Here is a 19,897-nt window from a genome sequence, read left to right as displayed (position 1 = left end):
AAGATTATTTTGCATTTTGTAAGGGAAAATCCGACAGTTTGTAAGGGCATGGAGCCCTGGAGGTTGACAGTTATGCAGCACTGTATTCTGTTATAGTTGCTAGCGTCGAACCCGGAGGTTGGGTGTAGGTCTTTTATTTTGAAAGGGCGATTACCGAAAACCTAGTCTTTATTTCCGGTTGTTGTGTTGGCTGATGTGGATGTGATTTTGGATGCGGTCCGCTTACGTCGGTTCGGTCTGTAAACACCCGTTTTGGTTCACCATTCCGGGCATCATCAAGGTGTGAAGCACCGCTGAAACCGCTGCGGAGGAGGAATCATGGCCGCCCCCGCTCTCTCCAGTCGTGCCAGCTCGGCGGGCAGCCTCGGGAACAGCCCAACCATGGCTGCCGCCGGTAGGCTACCCTACGGCAACTGCGGCGTCGGGCCCGAGTTGGACTTCAGGTCTGCGGCCCGAATGGAGGACCTGAACCGGCTCATTCAGGAGTTCAACAAGCATGACCAGCGCGAGTATGACGACCAGCGTGCCCTGGAGATACACACGGCCAAAGACTTCATCTTCTCCATGCTGGGTGGGGAGCCTACACATTGCACACACCTGTGAAAATTGTAACACCTTTACTTTTAGGCAGAAGGAAGAAAAGCTACTGGACTAGTTCTTGGTTTGATCAGTGATAACATGAATTGAGAGTCAAAATTAATTTGAACAATAGCAGGCAATTTAGAAGCAACGGACAAGACAATAGACAGTATTTAACACACATTATCGTAAAAGAACATTCTTTCTTGGTTAAAGGTGTTGAATGCGAAGTTCTAAGTTTAGTTAATTATCGTTTAATAACACTGTTTTGATTGGCTGGCAACCAGTTCAGGGTGTCCCCTGCCCACTGCCCGATGATTGCTGGGATGGGCTCCAGCACCTCCGCGACCCTACTGAGGATAAGTGGTGCAGCTAATGAGATGAGAGATGAGATGAGAACACTGTTTTATTTTATATTTCAGTTTAATAACCAGACATATGGTTCGCGCCCCGGCCGAGTCATTCCTAAGACTTAAAAAGTGGTCGGCGGCGCCCTCTGTTGGCTGCGGCTGCATCGGCTCGCTACAACGGGTCAGGTGCAATCGACATTTCGTTCTGTGTACATTGTTACACAGAATGACAATACAAGGAAATTATTATTATTATTATATTATTATATACTCAAGTTTTGGTTGTAAATCTATTAATATCAAAATATAATAACTAATAGGGTTTCTAATTAATCTACTTAAATCTTTTTGTGTGTGTCAGAATTTAAAGTCACACAATAATACACTTCAAATATCAATGGCAATTAAAGAAAATGGCAAAAAAAAGTTAATGCCATTAGCAAAGAAAACACAATGTCGATGTTGTCCAATTTAGGGAATCTAATATCAATGGTATGTGCTACGAGGACACGATAATTCCCAAAGTTCAATAGAACCAATAGAATATAATATAATAGTATGCCTTTATTGTCATTAATGAAATCCGAATCTGTGCATAACTACACATATAGTTTAAAGTAACATAACATTTAAAAAAAAACATTGAAATTAAAAAGTAACAAGTAACACCAAGAGTAAAGGAATAATCACATTCCTACCGCAACTTTGATGTGGAGCCCTATGAAAAATCAGATCTTTGTGGGATTCCACGTCGAGGTAGCTCGTCACTTGAATTACTGAGATTTCCAATCGTCCAAGGAATTGAGGAATTTTTGTCCTTTGTGAATCACACCGTCACTGGGTGGAGTCAAAACAAAGAAAACCAGAGATTTGTTTTTCCAAACAATGTCTTGCTAACGATTGCTTTCGATTACAATAGTCTGTAGTTTGCAATAGTGTATGATCTGTGCAGCCCATAAGGGCTATACAAATAAACATGACTTAACTTGACTTGACTTGATAATTACAGGTCCTGTCTGTCATCTTTGCCGAAGTGCATGTTCTGCCTGCAGCTAATGACGAAAGAAATTTTGACAGCTGTCGCTATGATGTCTATGCTCTTTTTTTCAAAGCTTTATCGAAACAAGAAATAACAAATTGTTTTTCGCTTCTTGAAATATTGTATTTTGTTTGATATATTTTTGTTATGTGATCAAATATTGACTATTATGTGTTTCCTATGGATTTTTTTCATTTTATTTAAATGTTGAATTATGCTTTTATTTATTTATTTATTTCTAACTCCTTTAACAGGAGTTCCCAAAAACATACACGCTTTACGTTTTATTGTTTTATCTAACACAACAGAGGCATATGAAATATAATTGGACGTACTTATATGCACATTTGAATTTGTGTGGTCTTGCAAAATCTGTTGACATGATGGACATTGAAAATGGTTTTGGTAAGGATAATACTTTTTTTCATTATCTTTTTTAAAACTAAATTTGTAAAGTAAGTCATGCAACTAGGATGTTGTTCCTATTTCTTACAAATAGTAAGGGTTTATTTATTTTATAACGGTTAACTGTTCACAGATCCTTTAACCGCCTAGGTCATATGTGTCAAACTCTGGCGCGCGGGCCAAATTTGGCCCGCAGTGTGATTATAATTGGCCCGCGACGTCATGTCAAATGTGCATTAGAGCTGGCCAGTGGTATATACTGTGCCGCTAATACTACAAATCCCACACTGCTTTGCTAGTATTTTGGCGCACAGTAAAACCCAGCAAGCGCTCGGTTCAGTCATTCATCCATGCCCCGGTCGCATCAGGCAAATTAATAATTTTCCCCTCCACAAAAATGGCCAGACGAAAGATAGACAACAGGTCCTTCCAAGACAGGTGCGAGGCAAATTATTTGTTCTCTACTATAAAGGACAAACCTGTTTGTCTTGTGAGCGGAGCTGGCGTGGCTGTAATAAAAGAGTATAACATGAAATGAAATGAAATGAGAAGACTTTATGAAAAGTACAAGGACCTGGACCTAAAGCAAAAGCTGCAAAAGGTGGAGGAGATTAAAAGAAGTCTGGTTTGCAGGAAGACCTTGTTCACGAAAGCAAAATCAAAAAGTGAAGCTGCTGTAAAGGCCAGATTTTTTGTGGTAGCAGAGATCACAAAATCAGCCCTTAAATTAGGGAGAGTTTGTCAAAAAGTACATGGTCAAAGTTTGCGACATCGTGTGCCCTTCACTCTGTCCTGAGGCTTTACTCAGGTTAGACCCTGACTCCAGACTTTGATGAACTTGCATCTAAGAAAATATGCCAGGTATATGGCTTAGACCAATGTGCAGAGAAAATCAGAGCGTTGCACACTGAGCTTGAATATATGTTTCTTATGCACTTTTTCTACTGCAAGGCATGGTCTGTCAATAGTAGAAATGTTGGATTTTTATCAAATGACATTATTATTTCTGGTTCTCTTGTTGTTGTTGGCTTTGAAAAAGATTTGCTTGAAAAAGGAACTTGAAAAGATAAGGGGAGAGACATACTACTTTATTAATTTAATAAGAAATGAATACCACTGTGACTTTTATTTCAAATTTAATTTTTCATGTTTTTGTAATATCAATCCTTAAGTCGGGCCGGGCCTCTCTCTCGCTTGATATGAGGGACAGAGCCCGAAGTAAACCCAAAACTGCACTTCGGCGCTGCACTTCGGCGCTTTATTTCGGCGCTGCACTTCGGCGCTGCACTTCGGCGCTGCACTTCGGTGCTGCACTTCGGCGCTGCACTCTGGCGCTGCACTCTGGCGCTGCACTCTGGTGCTGCACTCTGGCGCTGCACTTCGGCGCTGAACTTCAGCGCTGCACGCACTTCAGGCGAAGCGCCCATTTTGGCGCCGAAGGTACGCGCGACGCAGAAGTTCAGCTTCAGGTTTACGTCGGGATCGGGGTTGTTCAAGCTTTTATACTCACAGGCGTGCAATACACAGTTAGTAAGGATACTAACAAAAATAACAATAGGAGTAACTCATCTCATCTCATTAGCCGTACCGCTTATCCTCATTAGGGTCGCGGGGGGGCTGGAGCCCATGATAATAAAACAATATATGGCATATTAAATACATTTTAATAAAAGTTGAACCGTTCATTTCTGTTTGCAGCCTTCTGAGATAAATGTCAAAATTAGATTCTTACACTAGCTAATAAATTTGAAAACAAAAACAAAACCAAACAAAATTATCAGTAACTCAAACATTCATACAAAAACATATATTGATTTACTCCCACAACTCTTTGTCCCTGACTTTACTTTCACTGGTAGTAAAAAGATTGCCTTAGCTCTTAATGTATATATAGGGTGTCCCAAAAATGAATACATATTTAAGCAGCTGATCACTCAATTATCAGATTCAGATTCAGATCAGATTCAGATCTACTTTATTGTCATTCTAGTACACGTGTATACAGAACGAAATGTCGATGCATCTGACCCCCACAGTTTCCTTGAATGTACAGATATAAATAATGTTGTATTGTATTTTGGCTACGTATAGTATTTTACCATAGTGCCGATAGTGCAAGAAGAGTAGCTAACCAGATGTGCAAAATGGGCAGTCAGGTTAACAAGTCAGGTACACAGTAACATTAACACTGTAACAATAACGCTGTAATTACAATAGTGCAGAGAGCAATGTGCAAGGAGTGGCAAGCTATAAAAAAAAAAACTGCCAGTAATGCAAAAAGTCAGATTAGCAGCCGTTTAGATTTAAGTTAACTATATGTTAGATTGACCATTTAACAGTCTAATGGCCAGGGGGACTAGACTATTGCGGAGCCTGGTGGTCCTGCACCGCACACTGCAGTACCTCTTCCCAGAGGCTAGCAGAGTGAACAGTCCATGATGGGGGTGAGAGGGGTCCCCGGTAATGTTTTTAGCATGGGATAGGCAGTGCTTCTGGCCAATGTCCTGAATGGAGGGAAGTGTACTGATGTTTTCTTTCTTTATAGTTCGAACCCATTGAACTGAGTGATGGCAGCCAAACTTGACTTTGAATAAAGAATATTTATTATAAAATGCTACTGTAAGTATAATCATGTTTTTAATTCTTGCTACATAAAGATGGTGGTTGACCATTATATGGATTCTCAAATACCTAGTAGGTGCTTGTGAATGTTAATTGAACCATTAATTTGAATGTTTCCCTATCTATCCACACAATCTTTGAGGTAAAATGTGCATCTTCATTACATCGTTCCAAGTACCACTAGCAATACTGTACTTTTCAATCTAGATCATCGTCACTAAAAGCAGGGACTAATCTTGGAATGAAACTTCTCCATTGAAAATGTTTCATGATGCAATGGACAGGCAAAATCATTTATCTCACAACTAGCTTGCTACAAAGACTTTCTTGGACTTTGTTGAAACATTTCCAGAAATCATACTCCTTTTGTGGTGCTTGTCGATGTACGTGGTCTTCCGGAACGCTTCTTATGGACGTTTTGAACAGTTCCATCAGCTTCAAACTTATCTCTAATTCGAGTGATGGTAATTTGTATGTGTGGTTCGTTGTCTTTGCACTTCTATTGCGTTTTCATACTTTCAGTAGTATTTTACAATAAATTTACCTTCTATAAAGCCAAGTCTGGCTGCCATCACTCGGTCCAATGAATTCAGTCTATAAATAAATAATAATTAATGAGTTATCAACTGCTAAACTGTTTATAGATTTTTGGGACACTCTGTATTTTTCCTTCTTCAATTTTATATTGTGTTTTCCCCAATTGTGTCCCCCAGGAATGGTTCAAAAGTTGGACCAGAAACTGCCTGTGGCCAATGAATACTTGCTGCTGTCCGGTGGCGTCCGTGAAGGTGTGGTGGACATGGACCCTGATGAACTGAGTGTGTATGCACGTGGCGCTGACTACGATATGGACTTCACACTGCTGGTGCCGGCGCTAAAGCTACACGACCGTAACCAACCTGTTACGCTTGATATGAGGCACTCAGCGCTAGGACATTCCTGGCTCAGCCTTCGCCTATTTGACGAGGGAACCATTAGCAAGTGGAAAGACTGCTGCACGGTGGTGGAGCACATCAGCGGAGCCGCAAACTACTTCTTTTCACCCACACTGGTGGCTGACTGGTTTTACCAGGCCGTCTCGCTGGTGCTTCTTGAGGTCTGTTTTTTTCCTATGATATCTTTGTAAGACAAAGAGGTCTTCATTTACAATATCTTTAAATTTTTGAGTTGGGAAGTACCCAGTTGGGCCACTGTCCCGATGTTTGTATTTGGGTTGGTATTTTTTGTGGGCGGCTGAATTTTTACTCCTGTTGTGAATAAATCATCAATGCAAGCATAGTGCTAAAAATCTTCTATCTTATGTTGTAGGTTTTGAATCTCTTCTTATTTGCGTTGCTTATGATTTTCTTTGATCTGTTGATTTGGTTGGATTTCTTCTTAGATTTTATCAAATTATTTTTCCATTCTCACTGTGCTGTTCTCATGTCAATCAAATATTTCGAGATTCTTATAATTTATTTCCGTCTATTCCTGTCTTCCAGCTCCTTTTTTGTTTCTGTCATTTCGTCCAGCATTTTCTCCATTCTGTAGCACATCTTTGATTAATTTTTTCTTTATCGTTTCTCTCAATCCTTCTAAAGCTGATTTCATCAAGTATATGTCGTTGGTTTTCCTTGCTTCGGACCAAGGCCTAAAGAATTGTTACAGAATATTTCTGCCCATACAGGTGCAGAAAAAGCCACAGAGGGGCGTTCCTCGAGTGGAGAAGGTGGAGCGCAATGGCACCGTGGTGTCCGTCATCCTAGGTGTCGGCAGCAGCCGCATGCTCTACGATGTTGTGCCCGTAGTGTCCTTCAAGGGCTGGCCAGCTGTTGCCCAGAGCTGGCTGATGGAGAACCACTTCTGGGACGGCAAAATCACTGAGGAGGAGGTGATCAGCGGCTTCTATCTGGTCCCCGCCTGCTCGCACAAGGGCCAGCGAGAGAATGAATGGCGGCTATCGTTCGCCCGCAGTGAGGTGCAACTGAAAAAGTGCATCTCGCCTGGCCTCATGCAGGCCTACCAGGCATGCAAGGCCATTATAGTCAAGCTGCTATCGCGCCCAAAGGCGGTGAGCCCATACCACCTGCGCAGTGTCATGTTGTGGGCCTGTGACCGCCTGCCTGCCAACTACCTGGCACAGGATGACTTCTCTGCCCACTTCCTGCTAGGCCTTATCGACGACCTTCAGCACTGCTTAGTCAACAAGACCTGCCCTAACTACTTTATCCCACAGTGCAACATGTTGGAGCACCTATCGGACGACACCGCTGTGCTGCACGCCCGTAAGCTCTCATCCGTGCGCTCTGACCCGGCTGAGCACCTGCGCACTACCATTGAGCATGCCAAGGCTGCTAACAGGCTCACAGTGGAGCTGCAGTGGCGCGGGAGCACAGGTAACCTGCCGTCACCACAGTCAGACGCTGGTGGAGAGAACCAGCCGGATGACCGCCTGGCTAAGAAGCTCCAGCAGCTGGTCACGGAGAACCCAGGAAAGTCCATCTCTGTCTTTATCAACCCGGATGATGTCACACGGCCGCACTTCCGCATCGATGACAAGTTCTTCTAAACTTTGTTTGCCTCACTTTTTGATGTTCCTTTGCCACTCCTTAAATCAGGTGTTTCTTTTGTAGTCTTCTTAGTTCTCCTCGTTCACTGTGTTCTGACCTGCTGGAAAAAATACTGATGTCCAAAAAGCCTCCTGGAGAAATCCATCTGGATTTCTGCTCTATTTTCAGGCTCATGTGCACAAATCTGGTATATATATGTAAACCAAACAAAATTTACCTGCACATGTTCACTTAGAGGAATCTCCTGAAATAAAATAATAAATAGTTATTTACTGGAAGAAGTTGACCAGCAGAAATCGACCTGGACTGGTCCATTAAGAAACATCCTTCGTCTACAATTTACTTTGGGTTATGCACCCAGATGTCCAGCTGCTTACAATCCTAACATCTGTCTGAGGGCATCCACCTCAATGAATCTTCCACGAAAAAAAAAAAGATTAAACCAGAGTTGTGAACCCACCCAAAGAAAATCCCCTTCCCGGCGTGTTTTCAAAATATTCTGAGACATCCGCTATAGGGGTTAACCGATTTGGTGCCGATTATTAGTATCAAGAGGAGGCCGAAAACCGATATTTAGAGCCAATATTCATTTGCTGTAAAAGCTTAAAAAATGGGCTAACAAATTTTCAATAATGCCAAAAGAAATAAAGAATACTTGTTATAAATTTAAATAACATTTTAAGAGCTGTCTGAAACATTTTACAGTAAATAAATTGGCATTTCTACAAAACTAATTTGTCTTATATTTCACTTAAACCAAAAACTAGCATTGCAGGAATTAAAATGAAGCTTAGCAGGAACTCTTATAAAGGTACATAAAAACTTAAATAGCTCCCTGAAACTGTTTAAAGTAAATTCAAATTTCTACAAAACTAACATGACTAATCTTTTGTTCAAACCGAAAACTAACAATTAGGTGTCACAGCAATTCGTATAAAGGTACATGAAAATTTAAATGGCTCCCTTAAACTTTTACATTAAATAAATAAAAATGTCAATACAACCAACATGACTTAAATTAACACAAAACAAAAAGTGCATGGAAATTTCAACAAAGCCGGCAAATTGAAAAATGTAGGCACTCTTATTTTTTAGCCAGATTGACTAACTAATGTTAGCCGCTAATCACTCAGCCTTACACTTTATCAGCATTTCTATGCTCACTTTCACTCAAAAATACACACGCCTCATTGACCAACTAATGTTAAAATATCAGTCTCCACTAGGGTTGCAAAATTCCCGGAATTTTCAATTTAGGGAGATTTTCCTGGAAATTTTCCGGAATTTTGGGAAATATTGGGAATATTCAGGACGTATTGCTTTGTCTTTTGTTTGATTAATAACAATTGCAAATAAAGTCTTGATTTATAATACACATAAGTCTAAAAGCTGCAATGCTGACAGTATAAGAATTGGCAGAATGAACAAAAAAAACACAGAAAAAATAACTTTTTGTGAAATATAATGTTTATTTGAAAATTCCCAACAAATAATTAGGTCTAACCGTCTAACTTTGCTAAAATTGCCTCAAATCTACCATAATCATCGCTTATACAACTTGCTGAACAAACAATAAATTATGAAATTTTGACCTAATAAAAGACTTAAGAACTGTAGTAGCTTAATTATCAGGTCCAGAACACTTATTAGTAACTAGTTAATCATTTCCATGTCTGACGTTTCATCCTCATCGTCTGTCATAGGCTTCATTTATGTGTGATTCCTCAAGGAGACTAGTGTTATCAGAGCTGGCTTCAAACAGTCCAAGATTAGCCCTTACAGAAACCAGCATCTGTATTCTGTCATTCGTTAGTATGTTGCATGTTTTAGTGTGGATATTGCCAAATAAAGACCAGTTGCGTTCAGATGATGCCGAACTAGGAGGAATTTGGAGAAGAATTGTTGCAATTGGTGAGACAGCTTCAGTACCACATAGGCCCTTCCACCAGGTTGATGGCGACACATGTTTAGCCGAGGCCCATACCCCTTCTCCCTTCCAAAGGCCATCTTTAGCTCTAAACTTGGCAAGGCTTGCCAAAACTTTTCCTTGGTCTAGATGGAGATGTTCTGCCAATTTACTTATTTCAGAGTGTAGCACCTGCCGATTTCTTCTTCCTGGAGAGCTATGCCTTCTGTATTATTATCATCCTGTAAGTTGCTGTTCTGAAACTGTGGATCAAGCATGAATGCTAGTTTGTGAATAGGTGTGACAAAATGTTGTTGTCGTTTCTCAATATAGTTTCGAATTTTCTTTTCCTCTTGTCGCTGCAAGGGGGAAGTTGGTAGAGCCTCAATGATTATCAGCTTTATGTCATGAAAAAGCCTGTAGACATCAGAGAGGCGAGCACTGTCACTCTCCACTTGTGCAATGGCACTGGTTATGGGTTCTAGGATTGACAAACAGGAAGTGATTTGTGCCCAAAATATATCATTGTCTAATATTGTTTTTCTGATATCTCCCGCAATGTCCAAAGAGTTCATGATTGCCATTTCTTGCAGAGACTCTTTTCCATCCTGGAGACTTTGGTACATAATCACTGTGGAACCCCACCTTGTAACGACAGGGAACTTTAAAGAAGTGGGTTTTCCTTTCTGCTTTTGTTTCTCTGCGAAGGTGGCAGACACTATTTATTTATTTCTGACAAATTTTGCTATCTTTTCTGCCCTACTGTATATTGCTTGTAGGGTTGGTGTGGACATTATGTCCCCAAGAAGTAGATTTAGCCCATGAGCTAAACATCCAATGAGTGTAATGTGTGAATAGGCTTCCCTAATTTCGGTCCATGCAGATTTCATATTTGCTGCATTGTCCGTTACAGTTGCGTAAATTTTGTTGGGCCCTATTTCTTCTATGACAGTTTTTAGCTGATCTGCAATGTAGGCACCAGTATGTCTATTGTCCTTTGTATCAATGCATTTGAAGAAAACTGGTTGAGGTGTACAGGCAATAAAGTTAATTATTCCTTCCCCGCGAATGTTAGACCAACTATCTGATACCAGTGTAACACAGTCTGATGACTGGATCAGATTCATAACCTTTTCGTTGACTCTATCATATTCTCCTTGCAACAAGGATGTGGACAGCATGTGTCTGGATGGTGGCACCTATGAAGGTCGGAGATCTTTCAAAAATCTCTGCCAATAGATGTTTGATGTTAGGGAAAGTGGACACCCTGTTGCATAGATTGCCTTCGCTAAGTTTTTATCTGCTCGCTCTTGAGATTTGGCATCCATGACATCAAAGAATTTGCGCAGAGAATGGGAACTCGGACTTGGCTGAGGTAGACCACTGTATGCACTCGTTGCGGATGAAGTGCTTGGCACAGGGCTCTCTCTTGTCGTTGAGGCGTTTGGACCAGGACTGACACTTCTGCTCCTCTTCGGATATTTCATACACTTCTCTAGATGAGCTCTTTGTTTTGTTGCATTTTTTGTAAATTTTTGATCACAGTACTTGCAGATTGAAAACTGCTTGTTGTCTTCATTGACTACGGTAAAATGTTGAAACACATCTGATTTTTGACGAGGCATGTCTGGACCTGAAATGTAAAATGTTATTTCTGTTAATGCACCACTCAATGCATTATAAACAATGTGCTGTGGAAATATAAAAGCTACAATACTGTATTGCAGTGATTAACAAAGCTAAGTAACAAAATTAACATACCTTAGAAAATACCCGTACCCAACTGGCAATGATCAAATGAGCTGCTGAAACACAACTGACACAAGACCTTGCGAAATCACTGTGATCTTGGCAGGATGACATCAGCTTCAAATTAGGTCAGATTATAATAGACTTTGAGAGGCTGATTTCAGCAGTAAAAAAAAACAACTAATTGAATTCATAAATTCCTTGTGAAATTGTGAATCAAAATATAAAATGTTGTTAAAAAGAATTTGTCAAATAAAAATCCCAATATTTCCAAAATTTCCGAGCTGTTGAAAGTTTCCGAAATTTACCTGGTAAATTTCCAATATTTCCGGAAACTTTCCAAGCCTTTGCAACCACCTAACCCCACCTGAACGTACTGCCATTAAACAAATAAATTACACTTTTTACGCTATCTCTTAAACACAAGGTAGATGACCCTTTTGAAATCTCAATGTTATCAATGTTTTAGTCTGCAGCATGTAGAATTTCGAAAAGCTTTGGTTTCAGTCAATGAGAGGGCAGGAGGGCGTGAGAATAACTCTGCTTTCAAAGCAAAGTTCTCACCTGCTCCTCTTACCCAGTTTTAAATGTATTTGATTGGCCGCTAACCAATACCGATATCAGTCCAATCCCCAAATATCGGTGCTGATAATCGGCCTGACTGAAAGCAGGTTGACCTCTAATCCATTAGCCTCTGGTCGGGAAAATCACAACAAACTAGCAGAAAGACATACAGATCGTCAGCCTTCAAGTGCTTTGTGTTCACCCAAAAGCACCACATCACTCTGCATGTATGTCAAATCTTTACGGCAAACATTTATGAAGTACGAATCTTTCGTTGCTATTCAGTGTGACCCTCCCGTTGTGTAAAGAAAAAGCACATATTTCACAATGTGCACGGACGAACTTGTAAGGGTTAACCTGGTGACTTAAAATTAAAAACACTTAACTTTTTTTTTTAATAAGAAACGGATTAGAGATTTCTCTGACTAATTACTAGGGTGCTTTTTACCCATGATCAAAATTTGATCATGTATTGATTGTTAACAAAATGAATGTGAATGGGTTCTTAATTTTAAAACCACGTTGTGTGAATGTAATATTGATGGTACATTTCCAACTCTATTTGGTATTCACGACTAGCGATGCAATTAATTTATTGCTTTTTTTTTTCAATTCCACATTGGAGCAACAGATTGTCACGGCAAAGCTTTTTTCACTGTACGATTGTCACGTGCATCTTGTAGATTTTCAGGATGGTACACAAATGTAAATAATCCTAAAAGGCCAGTATGATGATGTCTACCGCTCATCATCTATATCTTTTTTTTGCACAGAATGTAGAAAACACCAATCACACTCCTCGATTGTAGTCATACTATTGAGCAATGACTCTAAATACGCTACATTGTGTATGTGGAACGCCAGTGTCTGTTTATGTTGGTGCATTAACATGTAGAATATGTGTCAGCAATTATGTTAGCTTATTTATAATATGCTAGCGTAGTGTGGTTGCACATGTGTGGGTGTGTTCGCATGTGTGAGTCTCTTTAGCGAGTGTGTTTTCACACGCGAGACATTTTGCGATAGTATGTTATGTTTGCGAATGAGCCCGTGACGGATGTGAATCCGTTATTAATTCTGTATACTGTACACACATGAAAACATACTGATTAGGCTAGCATGTGTGTCTTTTACCGTTGTGTGTCACTACACACGCAAATGAGACAAAACCATTACTTGCCTAGCTGACACTCCAAAACTACTAACATTCCTAAGTAGTGACACAATTTCTGACCGATAACAGACGAAACGTAAACAAACGCTTAACGGGAGATTGAATTTTCACTGCCGATTCTAATAAATTTGGAAAACTTAATGTAAGATGAGACGATACAGGATTTAGGGTGTCACAGTACAACTACGCAGCGTCATAACATACTTTAATGTGTAATATTTCCATTGCTGTTTCAGTTTTACTGTTTTTGAATTGGAATGGGATTTACCTATTTTGATAGTTATTTACCCTCTTTGTATATAGTATTATCTTGACTGACTAGTGACCTAATTTTTGTTGATAAATGATTTAAAATATCAAACCTTAGGTTGCAATTGAGCTTCAATGATGCTTCTACTAGATCAAGGGTGGGGTGATTGATACGCGGGCCGCATTGGGTCAAAAAATTGGCAGAAGAGCCGGGGACAATAGGGATAGAAATATTGGAATTTTTTTTGTATCTGCCAATGCAATCTGTAAACCAAAACCTCAGTAAGAATGAAGAAAAAAAGGTTAAGGCATATGCAATTTTTCTTATATCATTGCTCTTATTTCCAAAAGACATTTAATTTTTGGGCTTTTTTTCCTAGTCGTTTCCATTAATGCAAAAACGTTAAAAAAATGACCAAGAAATTGAGGTATTAGAATAGCAGCAATGACATGGATTTATGAATAAATAAACAAGCAGACATGTACATTTTATATTTCACTTCTATCTATTTGTAGATCATTTATTTGGTTTTGATACTCTCAGAATTCAAGAAAATGCATTTTGCCCAATTTTTAAGCACTAAATTCTATAATATGCTTTGAAAAACTCAAAATGCAATGCAGCTTGCTCAGAAATGTTTTGTTTTTTCCTAGAATTTGATAAATATTGATACATCTAATAACCTGATAAAAAAATAGCAAGTAAGAAAAGAATAACCAGCTATTTAAATTTCAGGGATGCTGGAGATGAGTGGCACCAAAATAACACAATTTTATTAGTACATCAGTCCTTTTTTTACAAATTAAACATAATGTATTTAACATTTGGTGCATCAGAATAAATAGTCATTTGGGCTGCATGTGGTCATAGTTTGCTCACCCTTGCACTAAGGTGGGGTGCGTAGTTTGAGGTGTCCTTAAAAAGTTCAAGATTAAATATTTTGTGTTAACAATGCTCAATTGAGTTCAAAGAGCCTTTACATTTTTCACTGCACCTATCTGCTTTCATCCTACTTTTACCCTCAGTGTACCGGCAACGGAGCACATTACAGTGAAGTAAAAGAGGCCGGGGGTTTAAGTGATCTCTGGCATTTGCGCCCGGTTTTATTTTATCTTGGGACAAAAATGGTGAAAGTAAGAAGAGGACTGTCTCAAACTCAGTCCAAATACCAGCCCAAACCTCAAAAAACATGAAAAAAGTTTTTTTTTTCAGCGAATCTAAAATAGACACGTATGTGCACATGCGTCCCAAGCAGCTTGATAGTCTATGATGATCTCAGCCAGAAGATGGCGTCAGCATGTAGAATATTTTAGAGTTACAAACACCACCTTTAAAGTTAAAAAAAGCATTTGTGGTGCTTAAATCCTGAAATGATTCTGAATTATGAAGTCAAGATATTGCTGTATTCAAAAGATAGTGTCTTTGTTTCACCGCTATCTATTAGTGGCCTGGCATGCTTATTACACCTCTCACGAGTTTTGTATTTCTGCTTGAAACATTTTAAAGCTGCCTCTCCTTTCGGACGCGTATGGTAAACGCGGCAAGATTGGTCTTTATGCAAACGCCGGAGCTTAGCTTTGATTGTACGACCAATCCTAGTTTTTGGTTTGACTGCCGCATTTCGTTTCTGCTGATCAACAGCACTCAGGTTTGAAAATCTGCTGCATTGTGACAGAATGTTCCTTTTAGAAATTGTGCACTAAACTCCTGAGTTATGTGTTTTTCTTTTGTATGCACTGCTGCAGCTATAAATCACTTTTGAGTTTTGTGGAATTGATTAGTCACAAAAAAACATATCTGCTGAATATTGTGGACTTGTAAGTTAACTTTTTTGAGCCTCAATGACGTAGAGTAGGTTTTTTTGTCCTCTTGTTTTCTTTTAATGATAATGTATTTCGTGCACAATTGTGTTTTTTCTGCTGTGGTCGTGTTCAACACAACCAGCTTGGACTACATTTCACATACTGTATCAAATATTTTCCTTTGATTATGTGCAGTCCAACATGTTTAAAGAGAAAAAGTTTAATGCAATGTCAAAATTTAAGCTCTAACATTTATTAAAGCAGCTTTAAAGTTTGTAACTCAGCTTTAACTTTTGACACCATTCAATTGTTACGGTAAAAAATATCTATTGAATTATATGTTTCAATAAAACTTCAACATTTTTAATTGACTTGTATGCAAAATAATGCAGCTAATATTTACTCCTTAAAATGTGCTTTAAATTCTCCCTGTGCAAGATTTTTTCGCCTGGTTCGTAATCAAATTTGACAATTGAAGCATAGTCAATGGGTTTGTACTCATCCATCTGACAAATTATAAAACTGAAGCTTGATAGCTCTTGGGGTTTCAATTTGTTTCCTGAAAAGTGCTATATAAATACATTTGGATTGATTGATACATTGTTATGCAGTAGTCAAGCCTTATTTCGCTCGTAATAACACAGTGTGAGCTGTATTCCTACACAAGCTGGTTGGTTTGAACACTGTTTTTGTAACCATTACTTTCGAGGTTTATCTTGTAAAAAGACTGAGTTCCATAAAAAAGAAAATCTAATCGTGTGGTCTTGCGATTCCCATCCCTTAAGTGCAATTAGAAAAGAAGAAAAAAAAGACCTTCACAAACACAATATGAAAGTGCTACACAAACACGATTCACCTGTGGTTGGTTGCGATGTAATTCCTATGTTTTGCCCTTTTCTTGAGAAGATTTGAGCTGTGATTTTCGTGTTGCTGCTCTGCCATGAATTTCTTTATGCAAACGTCCACCATGAGCTACAGTAAACTCTCACTTCACTGTACAGTAGAGTCACTATAAAGTCTTTTAACAACTTGCTCATTTGTGAAGACTCCTTTCTCATAATGTACTTTTCAACAGTTTATCAGATCCTCGACTGCAGTCTTATTGGGTGAAATATTTGACAGTTAACAGGTACCACATTTTGATGCAGCTTGCCATTTCCAAAATCACTAGGTTTTATTTGCTTCCCCTTCACAGAGTAAAGCATGATTTCATTTTATCTATTCCACTCATTTGGGTTTTGTAGTCATTCTCAGATGCATCTATTGCTGTTTGCCAGTCAGCCATCCTCCTCGTGGCGTCACCTTAAAAAAGGCTGTGCTGATGTCACTACCAGGAGCTGCTGCCAACGCTGTGCTCATATCAAGAGGGGAAAGGAGAGACATTTGAAGGAGAGAAGCTGTGTAGCCTTCCATCAGTTTGATGAACAGTTGAGACATTTTCAGTAAAAAACTTTCTTTCATTGTAGATTGAGTATCAAACCCACCTTTTTTCATGCAATGATCATCGAAATACAAATACAGTACAGGCATACACCTTTCTTGAATAAACGCTAAGATAATTGATTAAGGATTTTCACTTTAATATAACAATGTAGATATTCTGTTCATGTGACTTATCCATTTTATGTTGTGATTCTCAAGATGTAAATTCAACGGCCATATCTTCAGATCTTAAACATGTGCTTCACATTAGCATACGTGCCAACCTTTTGACTTTAAAAAGCAGTAGATTTTGAATGACGCATAGCATGCAAATGGTAAAAACCAGAATATGCCTGCTTGAAGTACAGTCCAAAGAAAGAGGAAAAAATAATTCATAAGAGAGCATTGAAGAAATGCACAGGCATCATGAAGAAGCTTGACAAATGCTGCAATGATAAAAGCAAATGGTGACGGGAGTTGATGAAAAAAAAAATCCAAATTCCTTCCATCCATCCATCCATTATCTGCTCCACTTATCCTCAGTGGGGTCACGGGGTTGCTGGAGCCCATCCAAGCTATCTTCGGGCAGTGGGCAGAGGACACCCTGAACTGGTTTTCAGCCAGTCGAAGGGCACACATAGACAGACAACTCACCCGCGCTTTCACACCTAGGGACAATTTGATCCGGCCAATTAACCTGACATGCATGTTTTGGAATGTGGGAGGAAACTGGAGTGCCCAGAGGAAACACACGCAAGCATGGGGAGAACCTGCAAACTCCACACGGGAAGGTTTGATCCCATGACCTTAGAACTGTGCCGCAATGCTCTACCGTGCTGCCCCAAGTTCCTTCCACCTTGTTTAAATAAAACAATGTTGATTTAAATAGTGGGCAAAAATACATTAACTATAATATAATCACACATTTTTAAAATACTGATGAATTTACATTAATTTAAATGACATGAGCCCTTCCAAGAGCAGGAATGTCAAACTCAGTTTGGCTCTGGGTCCGGATCCGGACCTTCTGTTCTCATGTGGGCCAGATCTGTAAGAAGAATGTCAACTCCAATTTTCAAGCTTTGTTTTTCCAGTACTATGCTTCATCATTCAGCCTACATTAGTAGCATTCCTTACATATTAGAAGAAGACAATGGATCTTTTCTAAGCACAACCTGTTCATTCACAAACAATGGGGACAGATTGTCATGTTTGGCATTAAATGGTTTATTTCAACACCTGGGTGTATGCAATTTTACACCTGCACCAACCCGCCACACTATAAAAACACAAGTAAAAGTTACGAAAATATAATTTTCTTGTCATAATCGTTGTACTGGTTTGAAATAAATAAAAAGACATGCAAAGTTTTGGTAGTGCATGGGCAAAATGATTAGATTACAGCAGATTAAACTACTAAACTGGTCAAATTAAAGATGAGAGAATATCTGCTGCGTAACGCCTGTCCGTTGCATGGAGGGCAACCGAGGGAGGCCTGGGCGTGGGTCTGGCTAGTGGTGTTGCTTTGGGTGCTCGATGGGGGCTCAGGGCATTACCTAGTCACTCCATCCAAACGCTCGTCCTCCCGGCAGGGGCTTGCGAATCACCCCTGCCTGTCTTTACGAAAATATAATTTTCTTGTCATAATCGTTGTACTGGTTTGAAATAAATAAAAAGACATGCAAAGTTTTGGTAGTGCTATAGTGTGGCGGGTTGGTGCAGGTGTAAAATTGCATACACCCAGGTGTTGAAATAAACCATTTAATGCCAAACATGACAATCTGTCCCCATTGTTTGTGAATGAACAGGTTGTGCTTAGAAAAGATCCATTGTCCCTGATAGCATAGCAGCCAAGTCCCATCTTGGTCTGCAGCCCATCCATACGCGAAACCTAAACCCAGTCTTCATTCGACAAGGGGCGAGGTTGTAAAGTCCACGCTATATTTTTAGAGGGACACATTACGTTGCGAGTGTCTATTTCTTTGTACTAGCTCATTCAGTCCGCATGCTGGACATGCCTTCCTTAGATGGAGGTGACATAATAGTTGACTATCTTACTACTACGGTTACCAAAAAAAAAACCTCTGGGGTTTGGTCACCCTGAGTCTACCTTGTGCTTGTTAGCACTCGTTTTCGGTTGCGCTTACACAACACAGCGACATCTAGTGGTCAAATAATATAAACTGTCCCTCTGAGTATTGATGATAAAGCTTTTGTCCGCTTGTCAGCATTGGGGGTGAGAAGTTTTCAGTCCTAAATTGAATTAATACATTGTAGGTAAAGGAGGGGAGACATCTAGACAATGAAAAAATAGGATGGGTTGAGAGAGAATGAATAAACATGGGGAAAAAGAGAGAAAAGGAAATGAGCAAAGATTGGGATGGGAGGTTTTAGGAAACGGTAAATAAAAAGAGAGAGAGAAAATGTACAGATTGAAAGGAGAATATGGAGACTGGATTGGATGAGCGAATCAGAGAGAGAGAGAGGGTCGAGAGACATCTGAATTGAGAGAGAACATGGATGGGATACATTGGAAGAGAGAAAGCGGCTCAGGTGAACGCAAGAGCCTCGGCGGGAAAACAAGCTGTCTCCTCCGCCGCCTTTAGGCTAATTTCCCCCGCTCTTTGACCTCCATTTTGACCCACTACCTCCCCTCCGGGTGGACATTGTCGGCCGGGTACATTTGAGCCCCCTGACTACGCGTGCAGACTCGCCCAGCTGAGTCAGAAAGGAGGAGAAACGAAGAAGGCGACGACGAGTGGATATCGCCAGGACTTGGCCGGAACCAGCCGCCAATCAAAGCTTAGCCGAGCCAAACCGAGCCTAGCGCGAGATGGAAGGCAAAGAAAAAGCACCGGCAGGTAAGAGAGGTGATAAGGGCGACGATGCAAGTTTGTGGTGCGGGATGACGGGTGGGGAAGTTGAGGAACAGAGGGTGGGGACGACCGCGACGGGAGTGATGCATGTTGGGTAGAAGTGGACTACACTGCGGAATCCTCAATGCAGCTTCTCATCTTCGGATCTTAGGTGTGGTAGAACGTGGTGCAGTCAGGCTGTGTGTATGTGCTGGGTTTTGTTATGAGCGCAGCAGTTAAAAAAATCCTGATGCAGCAAAACATTGTAGACAGGTGGGCTAAAGGGAGATAGACAGACAAGCACGACAGAATGAAAGGTAAGCAGAAAGACAAATGATAAATGGATATGAGGGCAGAAGGGCATTATTCCTGAGTTTGAACATGGGGAAAAGGATGGGGACAAGGATACATATATGGGAGACAAGAGATAAATAAGACAGTGAGACAGGTAGGAATTGTGAGAAAGAGAGGCGTATGAGTTACCAGAGATTTTCCAAAGAGAAAAAAACAGTGACTTCTAAGAAGTTTGGTAGAAAAAAGAAAATAGATTTTTACAGAGATTAAGATGAATGCAGAAAGACAAGTGAGCCAGACATAAAAAGGAAAAGACCGACAGGTAGGTGGGTAGGAA

General features: G+C 40.0%; 1 protein-coding gene across 1 annotated transcript; it reads left to right on the top strand.

Moving 5' to 3' along the window:
* Positions 1–177: 177 nt before the first annotated feature.
* On the top strand, positions 178–16,021 carry LOC148357788 (nucleotidyltransferase MB21D2). Its single transcript, XM_088346492.1, has 3 exons — positions 178–571; positions 5,709–6,091; positions 6,662–16,021. Exons 1-3 carry the CDS (start codon positions 319–321, stop codon positions 7,541–7,543), a joined length of 1,518 nt encoding a protein of 505 aa, XP_088202618.1. The 5' UTR covers positions 178–318; the 3' UTR covers positions 7,544–16,021.
* The last annotated feature ends 3,876 nt before the right edge of the window (positions 16,022–19,897 follow it).

The sequence above is a fragment of the Urocampus carinirostris genome, chromosome 10, assembly GCF_059441175.1.
Source record: "Urocampus carinirostris isolate Australia breed hairy pipefish chromosome 10, RoL_Ucar_1.0, whole genome shotgun sequence".
NCBI classification, from domain to species: Eukaryota; Metazoa; Chordata; class Actinopteri; order Syngnathiformes; family Syngnathidae; genus Urocampus; species Urocampus carinirostris.
The sequence above is the reverse complement of the archived record's forward strand: the minus strand, read 5'-3'. Positions and strand labels throughout refer to the sequence as shown.

What these genes read in the sequence shown, in the direction of transcription:
- LOC148357788 (XM_088346492.1), top strand. Translation starts at nt 319, where the DNA reads ATGGCCGCCCCCGCTCTCTCCAGTCGTGCCAGCTCGGCGGGCAGCCTC. An exon ending in CTTCATCTTCTCCATGCTGG is followed by an intron (nt 572 to 5,708) that starts GTGGGGAGCCTA and finishes TGTGTCCCCCAG; the next exon opens with GAATGGTTCAAAAGTTGGAC. An exon ending in TCTCGCTGGTGCTTCTTGAG is followed by an intron (nt 6,092 to 6,661) that starts GTCTGTTTTTTT and finishes CTGCCCATACAG; the next exon opens with GTGCAGAAAAAGCCACAGAG.